The 20,524-nt window shown below is 49.1% G+C and overlaps 1 protein-coding gene across 1 annotated transcript; it reads left to right on the forward strand.

Moving 5' to 3' along the window:
• Positions 1 to 7,097: 7,097 nt before the first annotated feature.
• Positions 7,098 to 11,152, forward strand: Pycr2 (pyrroline-5-carboxylate reductase 2). Its single transcript, XM_051148025.1, has 7 exons — positions 7,098 to 7,271; positions 7,508 to 7,578; positions 8,598 to 8,777; positions 8,909 to 9,130; positions 9,343 to 9,435; positions 9,532 to 9,695; positions 10,535 to 11,152. Exons 1-7 carry the CDS (start codon positions 7,205 to 7,207, stop codon positions 10,698 to 10,700), a joined length of 963 nt encoding a protein of 320 aa, XP_051003982.1. The 5' UTR covers positions 7,098 to 7,204; the 3' UTR covers positions 10,701 to 11,152.
• The last annotated feature ends 9,372 nt before the right edge of the window (positions 11,153 to 20,524 follow it).

Raw genomic sequence — 20,524 nt, forward strand, 5'->3', positions numbered from 1 at the left:
TCAGGAAACCAGCTATTTAGCTCCTGGAACTGACCACAAGCAGGGGTCTCAGGGCATTGCAGGAGCCCGTGTGCTTCTCTGTTCACCTAAAAATAGGAGCAGTGGCCTTCAGCTCGGAAGCTGCATCGCTGCAGGAACAGACAGCCCCTGGTAGGTGCTAGTCCGGAGTCAGTGGGACTGGGTTTGTTTAGCATTCTTCCTCAGCTTTAGAGAACTACCATGAGAAAGCATGTGTGGTAACATGGTGCTTTTTTATATTTAGCCAAAAAAAAAAAGATGATCTGGAGAACAAAATTAAAGTGACGTTTCACCCTTTGTCTCTATGTCATTTCTAGTCCTGTTCACTATAAGGGAATGACAGGGAACGAGGGCAACGTGGTTAGGAGCTAAGGGATAAGCAGAGGCTCCCAATGCCAGAAGCTTGAAGACCGCACTAAGTTCCCCATACAACTCTCATTCAAAAATACTATTTTGAGCCGGGTGAGAGGATTACAGGCGTGCGCTCTAGAGAGTATTTTGATCCTTGCAATGAGTTTGTGGGTGATGGTTATGTGGTAGGCAAGCATTTATTGAGCTAGGCTAGGCAATAGCATGTGTATAGAACATGTATCACTTAAATTCTTGTGACAAAGCCAGGTGTGGTGGCACACACCTTTAATCCCAGCACTGGGGAGGCAGAGGCAGGTGGATCTCTGTGAGTTTGAGGCCAGCCTGGTCTACAAAGTGAGCTCCAGGACAGCCAATGCTGTTATAAAGAGAAACCCTGTTTCAAAAAACTTAAACTAGTTCACAGAGGCTAGTCCTTTCTTGCTTGCTTTCTTGCTTTGAGACAGGGCTTTTCTGTGTAGCCCTGGCTGTCCTGGAACTCTGGAACTCTCTCTGTAGATCAGGCTGGTCTCTAACCCACAGAGATCCGTGTGCCTCTGGCTCCCCAGTGCTGGGATTAAAGGCATGCGCCACCACTGCTTGGCCACCACTAATCCTTTGAGTCTTGACTAGAGTAACTTATTTATTTATTTTTAAAATATTTTTTCAAGATTTATTTATTTATTATGTATACAGACCCTGCTTGCCTGCGTGACAGAAAAGGGCATTAAATCCCATTATAGATGGTTGTGAGCCACCATGTGGTTGCTGGGAATTGAACTCAGGACCTCTGGATGAGCAGTCAGTGCTCTTAACCTCTGAGCCATCTCTCCAGCCCCCGTAACTTATTTATTTTGTAGACTGTAGGCAAAAAAGAAACAGAGAGACAGAGACAAGGAGAGGGGGAGAGGGAGAGAGAGAGAGAGAGAGAGAGGAGAGGGAGAGGGAGAGAGAGAGAGAGAGAGAGAGAGAGAGAGAGAGAGAGAGAGAGAGAGAGAGAGAGACACCATCCTTGGGGATAGAGAGACGGCTAAGCATTGCATACTCTTCCAGAAGATCCAGGCTCGATTCCCAACACCCAGGTGGCAGCTCACAGAGACTGTCACTTAATTTCTATAAGACCTAACACCGTCTTCTGGCCCCTGTGGGCACCCAGCATGCATGTGGTGCACATATACACATGCACACAAATTACCCACACACATCAATAAAAAACAAAATTTAAAGCCAGTCTTCCTACAGTTGGACAGAGAAAACAGCAGAATCTTTGTTAACAGCCAGGACAGAGTGTAGATAAAATAAATACACTTTTCTCATCTGGTTTTGCTAGTGCCTGTTGTTGCTGGAGTCTACAGCCATCTCTAGGGCGTTAACACTAGGTGGCACTCTGAACTCGAGTTTGCAAATCAACTCTGCTATTGCCGCGGAAACTGGTGGGCGGAGGCTTGGACCTTTTCCGGTGGTAAAACCCGAACTTGTCATATTCTTTCTTTGGTCTGTCTGAATTTCCTTATTTGATATGAGCAAATGTTTCTTTTACATCTCTACTGAAAAAAGCCCACAAAACTGTATTTCTTGAAGGAAGAAAACAAATACAGGCAGTAAGCCAAATCCTATTAGAAGTGGGACTTTTTGATTTTTCAATTTTGTATCTGTATAATTTTTTTTGTTTGTTTGTTTTTTGTTTTTTGACACAGGGTTTCTCTGTGTAGCCTTGGTTGTCCTAGACTCGCTTTGTAGACCAGGCTGGCCTCGAATTCATAGCGATCCTCCTGCCTCTGCCTGCTGAGTGCTGGAATTATCTGTATAGTTTTTTTCAGACTATGTTATACAGACTAGGCTGACCTTAAATATTCCATCTTCCTTCCTCAGACTTTTTTTCTTTTGGCTCAGTGTCTTGCAAGTTGAGATTACAAGGGTTCTAGAAATTAGATAGGAAAACAAAAATAAAATAATCTTGGGGGAAAAAAACCCCAAGGAAACAAAAATTGACCATTCTAGCAATTTTTTTTCCCACTTGCAAAAACGAAATCAACTAGAGCTAAGGGTTGTAGGTCAGTGGTAGAGCACTAGCCTAGCACACACAAAGCCCCAGGTTTCATTCCTAAACAAACAATAAGACAACAGCAGGGCATGGTGGTACAATAATGAAGTAAGACTGGGTGGTGTTGGCACACACTTTTAATTTCAGCACTTGGTTGGCATAGGCATGCAGATCTCTGAGTTTGAGACCAGCCTGATCTATAAAGCAATTTCCAAGACAGCCAAGGATACACAGAGAAACCCTGTCTTGGGGGAGAAAAGGGTAGAAAGGAAAACAAAAATAACCTCAGAAAAAAACAAGGAAACAAAATTTGACCACTCTAGCAATTTATTTACTTATTTGTAAACATTTATTATTTTTACACATACATTTATATTATTACACATACACACAATAAACTACCTATAGCAAAAAGAACCATGACATAATCAGGAATTATATAAATGTTACATTCTTAGTGTTTTGGCTATTTGTATTTGACAGCCTTGAAGAAAACATCTTTCCTATCTTGGTGTGTCTAAAATTCTGAATGCAAATCAGTCTCCATCACATCTTGTCATTATCAACTTAAAACATCTATCTAGACTTAAAAATATCTTAATCCCTAAACAACTAAGCTTTATTGTAAAACTAAGCTACCTGGTCTTCAACTCCATCAGAGACCTGAGAAGGAATAAACTTGATTATCTGAGTATGCCGGGAGTGCAGGTTAGCAGCTTTCCAAAGGAGAAGATGACTGAGAAAGTTTGTGACCTGAATAGTCACCCAACACTCTCTATTATGTTGAAGCATCTTCTTCAACCTTCTGGCCCAATATACCTGACAGACATATTTGTGAGGCAGGAACTATTGAGGACTTGCTTACCCTGTCTTGGCAGAGTTTAGCCATCGACTCTGCCTGCATCCAAGCTTGCCCTTTTTTAGGTAGAATTCTGTCTGTGGTAGAAACAAGGACATTTTTCCCAGTGGCTTGTTTGCCACATTTGAAGCCATCTCCATAAGGAGGTTCTTTGATGCTCATCATCCTGTTTGAAGTAGGCTTGGTGTTGCCAGAAGTTAACCTGTCTCATTGTCAGTGAATTGTTAAAATAATAAAAACATTTTAAAATGCCATATTCTGCATGCCTCTGAAGAATTTATTTATTTATTTATTGGTTCTTTTTTCTTTTGGTTTTTTTTATTTTTTTGGTTTATTTATTTATTTATTTATTTATTTATTGGTTTTTTTTCGAGACAGGGTTTCTCTGTGTAGCCTTGCCATCCTGGACTCACTTTGTAGACCAGGCTGGCCTCGAACTCACAGCGATCCGCCTGCCTCTGCCTCCCGAGTCCTGGGATTAAAGGCGTGCGCCACCACGCCTGGCTTCTTTTGGTTTTTTTTGAGACAGGGTTTCCCTGTGTAGCCTTGGCTGTCCTAGACTTGCTTTGTAGACCAGGCTGGCCTCAAACTCACATCGATCTGCCTGCCTCTGCCTCCCAAGTGCTGGGATTAAAGGCATGTGCCACCACGCCCAGATGAATTTACATATATATATATATATTTTTTAAAGATTTATTTGTTTATTACATATACAGCGTTCCGCCTGCATGCACACCTGCATACCGGAAGATCCCATGATAGATGGTTGTGAGCCACCATGTGGCTGCCAGGAACCGAACTCAGGACCTCCGGAAGAGCAGCCGGTGCTCCCAACCACTGAGCCATCTCTCCAGCCCCTGAATTTATATATTTTTAATTAATTAATTGAGACAGGGCTTCCTCTATGTAGTCCTGGCTGTTCTGGAACTCATTCAGTAGACCAGGCTGGCCTTGAACTCAGAGGTCAGCCTGCCTCTGCCTCCTGAGTGACGGGAATAAAGGCGGGCGCCAGCACGTGGCCCAGCTTATTTTAGTAAGTAAGCATACTACGCATAGCTGGTTTGTAAGGCATGGTTACAGACTCTGAAGATAAAAAAGTTTCATCAGTTTTCCTCTATAAAATTGTTGTTTATTTTACTCTGTTCTACATAGGAAATAGTGTGGCTCGATACTCTTTTGTTTGTTTGTTTGAGACAGGGTCCCAAGGCGGGCCTTGAACTTAATAAACTGCCAAGGATGCCCGTCTATGTCAGCCTCTCAGGCACTGGGATTGCACCATCTCTCTGGGTTATGCGGTGTTGGGAAGGAGCCTGGTCCTTCATGCACCCTACCGACTATATCCCCAGCCCTCCAACAATAAACTGGAATTTCAATTCATTTTTTCGCGGCAGGGTTCCTTTCATCACATATCACAGACTGGTATAGAACTGTCAATCATCCTGCCTCGGCCTCTTGAACGCTGCCTGCTGTCACAAGACCTGCACAGCCAGTCCTGGCTTATCTCGCTGAATTGTTCTGACAAAAACATCAAGATAAAAATCTATTTTAAGATGCCCTCCCTGTGTAGGAAAAAGAAATCTAGAGCTAGTCTCCTTTAGTTACATTGGTTCTCCTTCGGTGTTGAGACTGGAGACAGTTGCTGGGGTGCAGACCAATGGTGAGCTCCTGCCTGGTCTGTAAAAGGCAGGTTCCATCCCCAGTACTAAAAAAGAAAAGGACAGCTTTCCACTGAGTCAAATTTCTAATTTTTGTGTAATAAATAAGGGTACCCATGTAATAAAGTGAGGTGGAGGAGGGCTGGGTGCTAGAGACTTGTCATCTGCCTAGCTAGGGGCAGTTGAGTATTCTGGCCCAAGGCCTGTCTCCCCAGTTCTCAGAAGGGGCAGGCCTGGTACTTAAGGATAAGACAGGAGGAAGGTCTCCAGGCTCTGATAAAAATGAAGCGTCCACATTCAGATTGCTGGAGGAGGGGGAAGAGTACACAATGGAGGGGAGGGAGGAGGCTGAACGGGCTTGACTATTGGCTAGGAGGACAGGAACAGAAGGGGAGGGACACCTTTGAGGCAGATGCCAGATCAGACCGCAGGCTCAGGGTGGGACCTTCCCGGAGGGTGTGTCCCAAACGGCTGGATGGGATGCTAGGCACTCTCATCCACCTTACTTTAGCCAACTGCAGGAAGGCAGGTGGGATGCAAGTAGCCTGGGCAACAAAGCAAGACGCTGGCAAAAAGAAAAGAGAGAAAGAAAAAGCCACAAACCGTGAAATCCTAGAAATTTCACTTTTAGGGATGCAACTGGGATTTCATCATAGTAACATAAAGATTGTCTTTATGTGCTTGCCCTAGAATGCCTGATAAAACTGGCTTAATCCTTGGAATCAAGGTAGAAACCCGAATAATCCTACTTGTGCCCATAGGTTTCCACAGGAGAACCATCCAGAAACTAGCCTGAACTGCATAGCAGAGACAAGAGACTCTGCTTCAAGAAGGCGGAATGAACTCCTTAAAGTTGTCCTCAGACCTCCACAGGGGAACCATGGTTTTCGCTCTTTCACTCATGCACACTGCTTGTGTACACACACACACACACACACACACACACACACACACACACACACACACAGTTCCACTTTAACATTTTGTTCACAAATCCCCAGAACCTGCCTCAATAGGTATCTATTGAGAATGGTAAAAGTGCATCCATGAAAGGAACACCTTAGTTAGCCGGGCAGTTGGTGGTGGGCATTTTTAATCCCAGTAACTGGGAGGCAGAGGCAGGCAGATCTCTGTGAGTTCGAGGCCAGCCTGATCTACATAGGGACTTCGAGGACAGCCAGGGCAGCACAGAGAAACCCTGTCTCAAAAACAAAACAAAAAAAAAAAACAAAACAAAAACAAAAACATAAAGAACTCTTGTTTATAAAACTTTTTCGGTGGCATTGGGGAATTGCTTATGATTTGTATATTATAGAAATTTATGTTCAATACTCTCATAATTCCATCACTCAAGCGGGTAAGGCGGGGAGGTCACGAGGTGTAGACCAGCCTGGACTATAAAGTGAGACTCTCCAAAAACCAACCCCAGCCGATGGCTGCCCAGGGGTCTGGACACGTTACGAAAATCTTTCTGGAATAAGCACTACACTAACTACAGTACTAATGGATGAGGAGACAGGACAGCTCCTGAAAAGCTTTGATGCTGGGTCGTTTGTATTTTCCTTAAATACTCTAGGGGCGGGCAAGGAAGCAGGATGTTACAGAAGCCGAAGTGGCAAGTGGCAGGTTGTTAAGGACATCGACCCATTGTTTTAGCTATTTCTCCAGGCTGTTCTGTTCCAGGTAGCTAGTGAAGTCATGCTTGGCAAACGGGCAGTCCAAGCAGTGCTATAAGTAAATCACTAAATAAACCAACAAATCATTATCTAATAATTCGTATTTTCTACCTAGCTTCCCCGGACCCTAGAAGGGTACAGCTGGAACCCTGGCATCTCCAGGTTCCACGTGGGGGTTCATCTCTAATAGGAGCGTTGGAGACGTCACTCCTTGACCAGAGTTAGAAAGCAGCTCCCCCAAAACAGGAAATCCCAGCGCGGCCGGTAGGTCCACGCAGGCAGGCTCCGGCAGAGCCACAGCTTCCACCCTCAGGAAGAGCAGGAGGCGGGCCCATGGCCCGGCAGTGCCGCCGATTGGTCCGGCCCGACCTCCCAGCTTTGGATTGGTTGCCTGGGACACGTGGCCTACCTTGAGGCCGGCGTAATTTGGCGGTGGATGCTCCGGGATTGTCCGGGCCTGCCCAGCGGTTCGCCCAGTTACGTGCATCCCCCCCCACGTTTGGAAACTGTTCCGAGCGCTTCGGATCCGGCGTTTTCCACGCGGGGAACCTGAGCCCAGGATTCCTAGCGTCTTCGGCTCGGTGCTTGCCGCGATCCTGCGGCCATGAGCGTGGGTTTCATAGGCGCTGGCCAGCTGGCCTGTGCGCTGGCGCGCGGTTTCACGGCCGCAGGTGAGCGCGTGGTCAGCCCTCCATCTCACCCGAGAGAACGAACGAGTGAGGAGTGAGTGAGCGAGTGAGGACGAGCGAGTGAGGTGTGGGTGCAAGTGAATGAGTGGTTGAAATGCATCCATCTGCTAGGATGCCATAGTGTCGGAGGCCGGCCCTGCCAGAGCTGCTATGGGCTTCCTTTGATGGATTGCATGATTGGGCCACGATCCCCACTTGAAAAACCTTGTTCTCTCTAGGCGTCCTGTCGGCTCACAAGATTATAGCCAGCTCTCCGGAAATGGACCTGCCCACGGTGTCTGCTCTCAGGGTAGGAGAGATGGAGGGGCGTGGGGAAAGAGATAGCGGCTCAGGAGAAACGTGACCTGAGATGACCTGGCTGGCTCTGACCCTCCCCTAGAAAGGTCATCAGTACAGGCCCTTCACCTCCTCTGGGGCAGCCTCGTGTAGTGGGACACCCCCCCCCCAGGAAAATTTAGGGGCGTATCCAGACACTAGGGCATATAGGAAAGACGTTTTTTCCTTGTTAGTGTGCTTTGCTTTGAGCTCACTACATAGTTCATGTTGGCTTCTAAGTCTGGAAAATTCTGTTTCAACTTCCTCAATGTTGGGATTACGGTCGGGAGTCACCCAGTGAGCCAGAAATTTAAATTTTTTTCTTCATCGATTAGTATGTGAGGACTTGGCCACTCCGAGGCCCCTCGTTTACTGTGTTGGGAGAGGACCTGGTGAGTTAGTTTCTCTCACTAAATATCCCAAGCCTTATAGGTAGTACTGCCGATGAGGCAGTTGATGGATAGTGTTTGTGCCTAGTATAGGGTTATGTCCCTAACACTGTAGGGTCCAGACGTACCTCAGAGCCCTAGAGAGGGGCCCTGTGGAGGCCCGGTGCGCTCATACACAGCTGCTAGGTTGGGAGTGGGCTTTGTGCAGCTCCACTCCCAGACCTTAGGTGCTGACAGTTCACCGCGAGGGTTCTCACCTGGCAGAGCGCTATTAGATTGCTGGGGTTCAGGGAACAGCGGCTTTTCTGGCCATTTGTGGAGAAGCTTGTCACGCATACATCTGTGCTTGCTTGCACAGTGGCAGGAAAGGAAAACACCTAGGAGTAGTCATAAACCCGGAAGGCATGGAATAGAGTTTAGGCTGCAGCTGGTGGAGGGGGTCGGCTGTTCCTTGCCGGGGGAGGAGAGGGCATGGGCTTGGCCCAGCCATATTACCTGCTGCAGCTGGTGGAGGGGGTCGGCTGTTCCTTGCCGGGGGAGGAGAGGGCATGGGCTTGGCCCAGCCATATTACCTAGCGCCTGTTAACTGGGTCATCTTCTGCAGAGAATGGGCGTGAATCTGACCCGAAGCAATAAGGACACCGTGCGGCACAGTGATGTCCTGTTTCTGGCTGTGAAGCCTCACATTATCCCCTTTATCCTGGATGAGATCGGGGCCGATGTGCAAGAGAGGCACATCGTGGTCTCCTGTGCGGCTGGTGTCACCATCAGTTCTGTGGAGAAGGTGCTAACACCCCAGTACCCATTGTGTGAGAGGAGGGGTAGCCCGTGAGTGGCTGCTGATGGGTCAGACCCTGGGGGAGGGTGGGGGGACCTGTGCCCTGGGGACTCAGTTGGCTTGCTCTCCCGCCCTAGAAGCTGATGACGTTCCAGCCGGCCCCCAAAGTGATCCGCTGTATGACCAACACGCCTGTGGTGGTCCGAGAGGGGGCCACTGTGTACGCCACGGGCACCCATGCCCTGGTAGAGGATGGAAAACTCCTGGAGCAGCTGATGAGAAGCGTGGGCTTCTGCACAGAGGTGGAGGAGGACCTCATTGATGCCATCACAGGGCTCAGCGGCAGTGGGCCTGCCTATGTGAGTGGTCCTTGCTTGCCCGCTGGCTCGTGTGGATCCTAGGTGACAGGAGGGGTTGGCGGGAGGGAGGGCAGCCATGCCCATCTCTTGGGCATGGCTGGCTGGTGGAAGGAGCTGGCTCTTAGGATTAGTTCCAGGCATCAGAGAAAGCAGCTTGGTGGGGGATGGGGGAGGGCGTGCGCATTTCCTGGATTCACCAAGTATCTCCACAGGCGTTTATGGCCCTGGACGCGCTGGCAGATGGTGGGGTGAAGATGGGTGTGCCTCGGCGCCTGGCAGTCCGACTAGGAGCTCAGGCGTTGCTGGTCAGTCAGTGTCTTTGCACCTTTGGCCTCAGGGTTGTTTTGGGAGGTTACCCAGCTGTTATGTAGGCTGATTTTTAACGCTTCTCTGTGTCTCAGGGAGCGGCTAAGATGCTGCTGGACTCCGAGGACCATCCAGGCCAGCTCAAGGACAACGTCTGCTCCCCTGGGGGCGCCACCATCCATGCCCTACACTTCCTAGAGAGCGGGGGCTTCCGCTCTCTGCTCATCAATGCAGTTGAGGCCTCCTGCATCCGAACAAGGTGGGTGGGCTGGTTCCGCTCTTGACAATTTCATGAGTGGTGTTGGAGTCTGTGCTCTGTTGGTAAGTGCAGTTAGTGTTAAGCCTTCTCCAGCTAAGGGTTTGCTAGTCTTTTTTTTTTAATGTTTTAAAATTTTTGTGCGTTGGTGTGGAGGGTGTCTGATCTTGGAGTTACAGACAGTTGTGAGCTGCCATATGGGTGCTGGGAATTGAACCCGGGTCCTTTCGAAGAGCAGGCAGTGCTCTTAACCACTGAGCCATCTCTCCAGCCCTTGCTAGTCTTACTCATCTTAGTTCTTACCACAGTTCCGATAGCTGTGGCTAACTTTGACTTGTAGATGGGGATATTCAAGGCCAAACAGGTAAGTGATGGAGACAGGATTCAACCCTGTAACTTCCTGTATATTTTTTTTCTTGTGTGGTCACAGGTATCACTGGAATGCTATCTAGCTTGGGTGACTGTGACACCCACCCCTTTCTTAGTTACATAGGACTCTTTTTTTGTTTTTAAAGATTTATTTATTATTATGTATACAGTGCCCTGCCTGCATGTATACCTGCAGGCCAGAAGAAGACACCAGATCTCATTATAGATGGCTGTGTGCCACCATGTAGTTGCTGGGAATTGAACTCAGGACCTCTGGAAGAGCAGTCAGTGCTCTTAACCTCTGAGCCATCTCTCCAGCTCCTAAACAGGACTCTTAAGGAGCTTGGAGCTTCTCTGGTTTGGGATTCTTGAGTTTTGGTGTCAGGGTGAGGGTCTGGGGCTATATGGCTTAGGGAAGGCTCAAAGTCCTAGCTCTAAGGTTTATCACTTTCTTGGTGGGGCTTTGTCTACAGAGAGCTGCAGTCCATGGCTGACCAGGAAAAGATCTCCCCTGCTGCCCTTAAGAAGACCCTCCTGGACAGAGTCAAGCTGGAGTCACCCACAGTGTCCACGCTGGCCCCGCCCAGTCCTGGGAAACTCCTGACAAGAAGTCCCGCCCAGGGAAGCAAGAAGGACTGAGGGGGACTCTGGGGGGTTTCCTGCCCCCTGTAGTGCAGAGAGGGGCAGGCTCAGGTCTGAGGGTGAAAGCTGCTCAGATCTGTTCACTTGGTGGCACCAAGTCCTTCTCTTGTTCCACGCAGAAGGTGCTCTGAGGAGGCAGCTGATGCCTGAAGCCAGATAGCCCAGCATCGTCTCTGAGGGGGCCTGAGGCCCCGAGTTAGCATCCTCCTCAGCAGAAGTCTGTGGAGAACTTTTAGTTAGATCAAGGGTGGTTTAGTTTGACCTCAAGGTGAGGCGAGAGGGAACAGAGGGGAGGCCCATCCTCTGAATCAAAAAACACGCAAAAGGAGCAAGTGACTTGGTGTTACGGGTGGAAGTGGGGGGACTCCGTGATCTTTCTCTTAACTTTGTCTCCACAGATGTCCCATTAGAAGGTGATGCTCAGTGCTAGTGCTAGCTACTTCAATAAAGATTTTATTTATTTTTGAGTTGGAGTCTCACTGTGTAGTCCAGGCTCACCTCTACTTGTGTGCCCCAAACACCAGGCTTTTTCTTTTAGTTTTTTTTTTTTTTCTTTTGGTTTTTCCAGACAGGGTCTCTCTGTGTAGCCATGCCTGTCCTGGACTTGCTTTGTAGACCAGGCTGGCCTCGAACTCACATCAATCCGCCTGCCTCTGCCTCCCGAGTGCTGGGATTAAAGGCGTGCGCCACCACGCCCGGCCACTTCACACTTCTTGCAGATTTTAAAACAGCATCTTCAGGTTCTTAGGGCTCGTGCCTGCCACACCCCAGCACTGGCAGAGAGAGCATCTTCACCCTGGGCTCCCAGTGCACTGGCCTTGCCTTTTCAGAGGTTGGGCAGTCAGTCGCTAAAAACAGATGGCCCCACCAGGCCTTGCCATCTTACAATATCAGGAAAAAGACACATCTTTCCACCTGGCAAGGAAGAGGATTTCTTGTGGACAGTGTCTTCTCTGCCACCAGACTTTGGCCCATGCAAAGACACGTCTAACACTGGGAATAGATTGGTCACTTCAGTTCTCAAGGCCAGCTCCTTATCCCTCATCCCTCCTTCTACCTTCAGACAGTGTTGCCTCCAGGGAGGCCCAAAACATGACTGGTGGTTTGAATGAGATTTCCCCACATACTTGGTCCCTGGTTGGTTGTGTAGGAAGCTCAGGAGGTGTGGCCTTGCTGAGGAAGTCTGGCCCTAGGGGAAGGTTTGAGGCTTCAGAGTGAGTTCTGTTTCCTGTGTGCTGTTCACATAAGCTCTCAGCCGTGCCTGCTGCCAAACCTCTGCCATCACGGACTCTAAGCCTTGAGAACCTCAAGCCCAAGACAAACTGTTTCTTCTCTAAGTTGCCTTGGACATGGCATGAGCTTAAGCATGCCTTGAACACCCCGAGTCTTCTGCCTCTGGAGTAGCTGGAATTATAGACCCATGTCACCAGAAAGCCATAATGTCCTCCATTTTTGATGACAGGAAGTGAAGGGGCATGAGCAAGCCCTTACTTCGTCTCCAGCCATATTACCCTCCACCTTCCAAAGTGCTCCCATCTCACTGCTCCCCGAATGTGTCCAGTGTTTGATTATGTGGGCTCCTTCCACACAGATGTTTTCTCACTTATGCACCCCTTTCAGTGCAGCAGGCTACACCAAACATTGCATTCAGAGTCCCTGAGGGCCCCCTAGGAATGCCCAACCTCAGGCAGGTGTGGGAGTCCTTATTAACTTGAATCGAGCTGACTGTGGCTGGCAGCCAACATTCTCATAAACCTGGCTGCAGCTGGGAAGAAATCCCCACAAAATAAGCAAAGCATATATGACAATAAAGATTTTGTTACAAACACATAGAGTGCAAGTTTACTCATGTGCCAGGCCGCTTGGTTTTATGATGTCAACATTCTGAGATGAGCTAAAGGAAATAGTGGCTAGTAAAGAGAAGAACCAGATGGCTGGGGTAAAGAAGATGGCAGAAGCAGAGACAAAGCAGGCCTTTCTGTAATTCTGACAGTATTAATTACGTATGTAACATCCTACCAGCATGTGTGCCTGCCCACCAGAAGAGGGCACCAGATCTCATTTTTCTGAGCCACCATGTCGGGAATTGAACTCAGGACCTCTGGAAGAGCAGCCTCTGACGGTCCTCTTGAGTTGGAAGGAGTAGATATAAGCTGGTGCTCATTTGCTCTCCCTTGCACACCAAGTACTTGCTGTGCACCCAACCTGGAGGTACAAACACACCCAGACCTATGGCTTCCTCTAATGCAGATCCTGATCTGTGAGGGGTTGGGTTGGGGTGGGAGTGGAAGAAACACAGGAAAAACATCGCCAGTTCAGTGCTCAGTGAGCCAGGGAAGAGAGACAGGTGTGAGGCCGATGTGGCACAGGGGTTGTGGCCAGATGCAGGTCTGGAAAGATGAGGGACTTTTCAGATATAGAAAAGGCAGATAAGGCATGATCTCAAAATGTGACCTTATGTGTGGGAACCGTGCACTGTGTGAGTAAAGCAGGCGGAGCGAGGAGTGATGAATATATGAGAGAGTGCTAGAGTTTGGGGGTGACCAGTTAGGAGGCTGCAGCCTCTGCATCAACAAGGGATTAGACAGCGAGGAAGCCCCCCCCCCCCCAATTTTAGCAGGGGGAGGAAGAGAGAGGAGGGGAGGAGAGGAGAGAAAAGAAAGAAAAGAAAACCGAGCGACTGAGATGATGGCTCAAGTATAAGAACCTGAGCTCCAAGCCTCGCACCCATGTAAAAACACCTGGGCACGGCAGTACAGAGACAGGAGGAGCCCTGGGCTTGCTGGCCAGCATGTCCAGCCAATCAGTGAACTCCAGGCTCATCCAGAGATCCTGTCTCAGAAAATAAGGTAAGGGCTGGAAGGTAGATCAGGGGGGTAAACGGTTGCTGTACAAATGTGACGGGTGTGTTTAAATCTGCAATATCCACCTGTGTTAATCTCCAGGCTTCTGTGGTAGGATGGGAGACCAAGACAGGGGCAGTCAGCAGCTCTGAGCCAGCTGGCACGGTGGAAGCAGGCACAAAGAGATGCTGCCTCAGACAAGGTGGATGGCAAGAACACACTGTTGAGTGGCCTTTGACCTCCACAAGTGTGGCTTCGAGTGCTCTCGTGTGTGTGCATATGTATGCACACACACGTGAACACACATTGTACACACCCCAAATTTTAAAAATGAGGTGGCCAGCAATTGAAGAAGACACCAAACTTTGACCTTTGTGTGCCTGTGCACCCACACAAGCGTGTGCAGACAGACACATAAACACATATGCACGAAAGAAAGAAAAACAAATTATAATGATATTTGCATAAAAATGTCATAATAAGACTCATTTGCATGCTGGGCGTGGTGGCGCACACCTTTAGTCCCAGCACTCGGGAGGCAGAAGCAGGTAGATCGCTGTGAGTTCAAGTCCAGCATGGTCTACAAAGCAAGTTCAGGACAGCCAAGGCTACACAGAGAAACTCTGTCTCGAAAAACCAAAAAAAAAAAAAAAAAAAAGACTCATTTGCGTTGTATATTAACTTAGGAAATAAATTCTTAGTGCTGGGCATGGTGTTGCACACTTTTAATCCCCGTACTTGGGAAACAGAGGCAGAAGTACAGCTGTGAATTCAAGACTAGCCATAACGGCATAGTGAGCCCTGTCTCAAAAAACCAAGAAAGATACATATAAATAGATTTTAAAAGTTTTTAAGTGGGGGGAGGGGGAAGGAAATTGTTGGGAACCAGTAACTGGGGCTTTGCAGCTGCTGGATGATGAAGGGCAGGGTCAGTGAAGAGCAATCAGCAACACCTAAGGGTCCTCGCTTCTCCCATGAGCCTCTAGATGGGGGGGCAGGGAGGGGAGGTAGGGGGAGGGAAATAGGGGTGAAGGCCTGTCAAACCTGGCTCCATTACCTCAGTTCATTTAGGGCTTGTTCCCTATTCTTTCCTTCCTTCCTTCTCCTTTCCCCTTTCTCCTTCTGCTCCCCACTGTGTGTGTGTGTGTGTGTGTGTGTGTGTGTGTGTGTGTGTGTGTGTGTGTGTGCGCGCGCGCGCACGCGCTTGCATACTTGCACAGCCATACAAGAACACTAAGTAAATCTACCACTTAGCCACACTCCCAGTCTTTCTGTGTCACCATAAACAAACCTGTGGAACACTGAGAGACATTCGAGAAGAATATTAACAGCAACAGCGGTACCCTGGGTGGCAGACCTGTCAGCCTAGGGCTGAGCCTTTGCCTGCCAGGTGGATGCTTTTAGGAATAAAAGCTGCTTGGACTAGGTGAGGATGGACACAGATCTCAGAAGAGGCCCTGGCTAGGAGGTAAGATTGCAAACCAGCACCATGCTGGTAGCATCGGTGCCCAGTTGACACTCTTGCAAGCGGCTTCTTAGGGCTCTAATCCTGTATAATGGACCTCAGGTGGGCAACCTGCATAGCGGACGCACACCTTCTTTTCTCTCTTTTATTTTTCTTTTCTTTTCTTTTTTTTTTCAAGACAGGGTTTCTCTGTGTAGCCCTGCCTGTTCTGGACTCACTGTGTAGACCAGGCTGGCCTTGAACTCACAGTGATCTGCTTTCCTCTACCTCCTGAATGCTGGCATTAAAGGCGTGCGCCACCACACCCAGCCAAAGTTGCCTCTTTAAATGCCTTATCTCCTGAGGTGCCAGGTAGTGCTTCAACACACTGTTCCAGGTGGGTCAGAGTCAGCCAGACAAGGCATCATCTGGGCCTTGGGATGAAGGGATGAAGGAGGCACACAGAGGGTTGGGAACAGACGGGAGCTGGCAGGATGGGAGTGGCACACAGATTCTGAGGTTAGCTAAGGCCAGGACCTGGTCCTGCAGGAGACAGGGGAGAATGAGCACATGGTCTAGAACTCATAGAAATGGGAGGATGCTCAGGAGGACGTGGTGAGACACGGAGTTAAGACTGTTGTCCTGGTGTGACCCTCAGTGGGTGTGAAGGCTTTCCCTGAGCTGCAGGGGGCGCTGCTGCACCAACCCTGTCTCTGAGCCGGCTAGTTGGAACTGCAGTCATCATCCTCCAGATGAGCCCTTCTCTTCGGGGCACCTGGTCCTGTTGGAGCCAGGCCACATATGGGACAAGGGAAGTTGTGAGCATCAATAAGTGACCGGAAGCTTCAGCCTGCCAAGTTTGGGACTCACCACCACCTCTGCCTAACTTGTCTCCATATTTTCTTTCTCCACATCGCCCCATAGAATTTGATGCACGCCCCGAGGATGCTTTCGCTTGATTCCATTGCCAAGATTCAAATACGTAGGGTCTTCCTATGGATAACACCAGTGGCTAAAAAAAACGGCAAGTGGGAACAGCTGAGGCCCATCGGTTCAAAGCCAGGGACGCACACACAGTGCCAAGTAAAGTCCTTTGCCATCTAGAGAAGCTCCGTGGCTGACCAAGGTCCCACATATCATCCCGACGCCTTGTGCTGGCTCCCTCAGACTCCCTTAGCTATGGGGCTCTTTTGTCCATGTGGATCTACCAAGGGGCTCTCATCATAGGCATCCCTTGACTAGATGTGGGGCCTGGTGCGTTCGGCCGGGGGGGGGGGGGGCGGGGCGGGGCTTTCCTTGCCCTTGTGAAGCCGAAGGAAGGATGTAGAAAGCAAAGCTGAGGTACTGGCTCCCCGGGAGGAGGCCCCAGAGCAACTCCACTGCCACCAGACATGTTATTTTTCACTGTTAACTAAAGAACAGGGGAGGGGTGAGCTATGATGTATGTGCATCTGGAAGTCACAGGACGACTTTCCGGGAGTCTGTGAGTCTGGGGACTGAAGGCAGTTTGTCAGGCTTGGTGACAAGGACCTTTAACCCTCTAAGCCCTCTGGTCCTCTTACTTCAGCCTCCCCAGAGCTGGGATCATAGGCGTGTGCTACTGGGGTTAGCTTTTTAATTAGCTCTTTGTCCTTCTGAAGGAGAGCGTCACAGGCAGGAGCCAGGGCTGGCCTGGGGGAAAGCGTGCGGTTTGGAAGACAAAGGTAGATCTTGGGGCCTCCATGCTTGCCTCCTGCCCAGCCCTTCAGTCAACAGTGGGATGACCTTTGTAGGACTCATCTTCCCCAGTTGTGATGCAAGGCTAGCCCAAGGCTTGTTGCACAGGCACTAACACCTCTATCCCTTAGCAGCCTCGTTGCTTCCTGGACCTCACGTTCATGTCTGGACTTCTATCTTCTACTATCAAGATAACATCCTTGCAGCCTCCCTGGTCCTGACTCTTAGCCAGCCTGTGGCTACCTAAAGGGGCGTCTCTTCACCCTTCTCTTGGTTTCTCTGTCCCTTTCAGGCTTTGCTCTTCTCGCCCTCAAGGATCTAGCTACTAGTTATTATTCTCCAGAGAGGTGGCCTCAGCCCTGATCATTAGCTCTGCTGGGTCCCTTCCTCCTCTGCTACTGATGTAGCCAAAGACCCACATTCCCAAGCTGACCTCCCCAGGTCCCTGGGCGTGGTCCTCTGGACATCCCCTCATCTCCTGGCCCCTGCCTCTGTGGATGGTACCCCTTCTTACCTGTGCCTGGGATCCATGAGCATTGATGTAACTTTCTCTACAACAGCCCTGGGCCTCTTTGCTCCGCCACACTGCGGTTGCTCCCCATTTTGGTGGTGTGCCTGAAAAGTCATCCCCAGACCCCAAATCATCTAGATTTTCTTCTGTGTTATCTTCTACAGATCTTCTGTTTCCTTTTCTTCTTGTTGTTTTGAGACAGACTCCCATTATGTAGCCCTGGCTGGCTTGGAACTCACTATGTGACAGGTCTGCCCACTGGTGTTGGGATTAAAGGAATGTGCTACATTGATATTTTTTTTTAATTTACTTTTTATTTTTTTTATTTTTTTATTTTTATTTTTTAATTTACTTATTTATTTTTTCCATGACAGGGTTTCTCTTTGTAGCCTTGGCTGTCCTGTTTGGCTTATTTTGTTGTTGTTGTTGTTGTTTGTTTGTTTGTTTGTTTGTTTTTTGTTTTTTGTTTTTTCGAGACAGGGTCTCTCTATGTTAGCCTTGGCTCTGTAGTCCAGGCTGGCATCGAACTCACAGCGATCCGCCTGCCTCTGCCTCCTGGGTGCTGGTATTAAAGGCATGTGCCACCATGCCTGGCTTTTTTTTTTTTTTTTTAAGATTTATTTATTATGTGTACAGTATGCATCAGATCACATTATAGATGGTTGTGAGCCACCATGTGGTTGCTGGGAATTGAACTCAGGACCTCTGGAAGAGCAGGCGGTGCCCTTAACCACTGAGCCATCTCTCCAGCCCTATTTTGTTGTTTTAAAAAGACATATTTAAGCCAGGCATAGTGGCGCACACCTTTAATCCTAGCACTCTGGAGGCAGAGGCAAGGCCAGCCTGGTCTACAAAGTGAGTCTCGGATGGCCAAGGGTACACAGAGAAACCCTGTCTCTTGAAAAAACAAAAACAAAAACAAAACAGACATATGTTTATGGGTCTAGAGAGATGGCACAGCAGTTGAGGGCACTTACTGGTCTTGCAGAGGGCCTGGGCACAGTTCCCAACACCCACACGGTGGCTTAAAACCATCCTTAACTTCAGTTCCAGGGGATCCAACTCAGTCTTCCAATCTCCACAGCCACCAGGCACATAGGTGGTACATATACACACAAACATTTAGGCCTATTTTTTTTTTTAAAAGATAATATCTTACAGGGACTGGAGAGATGGCTCAGTGGTTAAGAGCACTGTCTGTTCTTCCAGAGGACCCAGGTTCAATTCTTAGTACCCAGAGAGCGGCGCACAACTGTCTGTAGCTCCAGTTCCAGGAGATCAGATGTCCTCATACAGACAGACATATGGGTAAAACGTTAATACATATAAAAAGTCATTTTAAAAAGATAAGATCTTGGGTGGGAGAGATGGCTCAGAGGTTAAGGGCATTGACTGATCCTCCAGAGGTCTTGAGTTCAATTCCTAGCACCCACATGGTGACTCACAGCCATCTATAATGTGATCTGATGCTTTCTTCTGGCCTGCAGGTGTACATGCAGCCAGAACACTGTATACATAATAAATAAATAAATCTTAAAAAAAAAAAAAAAAAAAAAAGATAAGATCTTATTGTGTAATCGTGGCTGGCTTGGAAGCCTCTGTGTACTCCAGGCTGGCCTCAGACTCATGGAAATTCACCTGCCTTTGCCTCCCAATTACTGGGATTAAAGGTTGTATGCTACTATGCTCATCTTTATTTTGAATTTCTGATACAGGGTCTCACTGTAGCTAGCCCAGGCTGGCCTCCAATTCACTCTGTAGCTAAGGTTGGCCTTGAACTCCTGGTTCTCCTGACTCCAACTCCCAGTGCTGGAGTTACAGCATGTCTCACCAAGCCTTGCTTTCTACAATCCACTTTAAGTTTATCTTTGGAAGGTTTTGATTAATGCAGCTCTTTTTTTTTTTTTTTTCCAGCTCATTTTATAATGGAGGTTTTCAAAGATTAGCACTATGTCGGAGGTGGTGGGAGTAGGTGGGCAGTTGCCAGCAAGTGACAGATGATCTCAGATGAAGAAGAGTCCAAGTGAGACCAAAGGGGCTTGTGGGGGATATGAGGTAGGAAGCACCCCCCAAAAGACTCTGGGTTTGGAGGTCTAGCTGAGTAGAGAAGTTGGAAACAAGGGGGCGGGGGCAGAGAACATTTGAACATATGGTTCTGGGGCCCAGAGGAGAAGGCAGGCTCAGCATAGAGAAAAGAGCCACAGACCTGGCTCTTCCTGGGGACCTCCGGCTGTTGGCAATAGCAGTTCAGATCTGGGTTGCGTGGCCAGGGGCTGAGGAGGTGAAGAGACACGTCGTTAAAGAAGGTGGGCCAGCAGACAGGGCAAATAGCCCTTGGCAAACAGATCCCTCTTCTGGATGTGGATTCTGGGTTGTCTTTGGGGGAAATACAGTAATTGACCAATCAGCCAGAAGGAAGTGAATGTGGATTGGGGACTTTGCACAATGGGCTGAATAGGTGTCAGGTGGGAAGGAGGCCACCCTTTGTCATGCAGAAGGAGCCCGGCCTGCTGGACCTCATGGATGGGGTGGGTGGAACTTTGGTGGTCTTGGGGTCAGACTGGACCAAGTTGGTCACCCTGTAGGAGGGCAGGAGAATGGGACAAGAGGATACTGGCTAGCGCTGACTGAGGGGCCCACCCCTGGGCCTAGGCTTGAGGTGGGTCCGGGGTAAGAGGTTTGACCCTGAGAGTAGGTCAGGCTGCCAGATGAATGTCAGAGGACAATACGGGGTCAGGGTTCATGGGGGGGAGGGGCTGCTCCGGGGGCAGGTGTCAGCTAGACAAGGCGCAGATCCCAAGGGGATTTTGAGGCCAGGCAAGCTAAGGTCCAGGAGTGCACTCCTTCCAGGCCAGAGGCCAGCAGCTGAGGTCCCTTCCTGGGCAGGGACAGACACTTTGTTCCTGTCGGACAAGTGCATCCAAGGCCAGCCCAGGTGCCTTGGAAAACCCCAGCCATAGCCCCACACCACTGAGCTTCTGGCCCAGAGTACTGTGGGGTCTCTGGACCCACCCTGGGTAGTCTCACTGCTCTCTCAGAGCAGCCCAGCATTTTGGGGTTTCACTGGGCCAAGGAGAGAAGAGACAATGCAGGGACATGTGGCTGGCCCCTTCCCTTTTCTGACAGGTGTGAATCCTAGGTGTAGTCCTAGATGTGTGACCTGGGAGTGAGCCTTGAGACCTCTCTCTTCTTGTCAGGTGAGGCAATAAGAGGCAGGATTCTGCAAAAAGGGCTGGAAGGAAGCTGGCTCTGGGATGCCATGAAGGTCCGTCTCCCAGATAAGGAAACCCAAGGCACATACTGTGCA

This window comes from Acomys russatus, chromosome 6 (genome assembly GCF_903995435.1).
Source record: "Acomys russatus chromosome 6, mAcoRus1.1, whole genome shotgun sequence".
Taxonomy (NCBI): domain Eukaryota; kingdom Metazoa; phylum Chordata; class Mammalia; order Rodentia; family Muridae; genus Acomys; species Acomys russatus.

Coding starts and splice junctions, on each gene's coding strand:
- Pycr2 (XM_051148025.1), top strand. CDS start 7,205: ATGAGCGTGGGTTTCATAGGCGCTGGCCAGCTGGCCTGTGCGCTGGCG. Junction 9,131..9,342: donor GCGGCAGTGGGCCTGCCTAT/GTGAGTGGTCCT, acceptor GTATCTCCACAG/GCGTTTATGGCCCTGGACGC. Junction 9,696..10,534: donor GCCTCCTGCATCCGAACAAG/GTGGGTGGGCTG, acceptor CTTTGTCTACAG/AGAGCTGCAGTCCATGGCTG.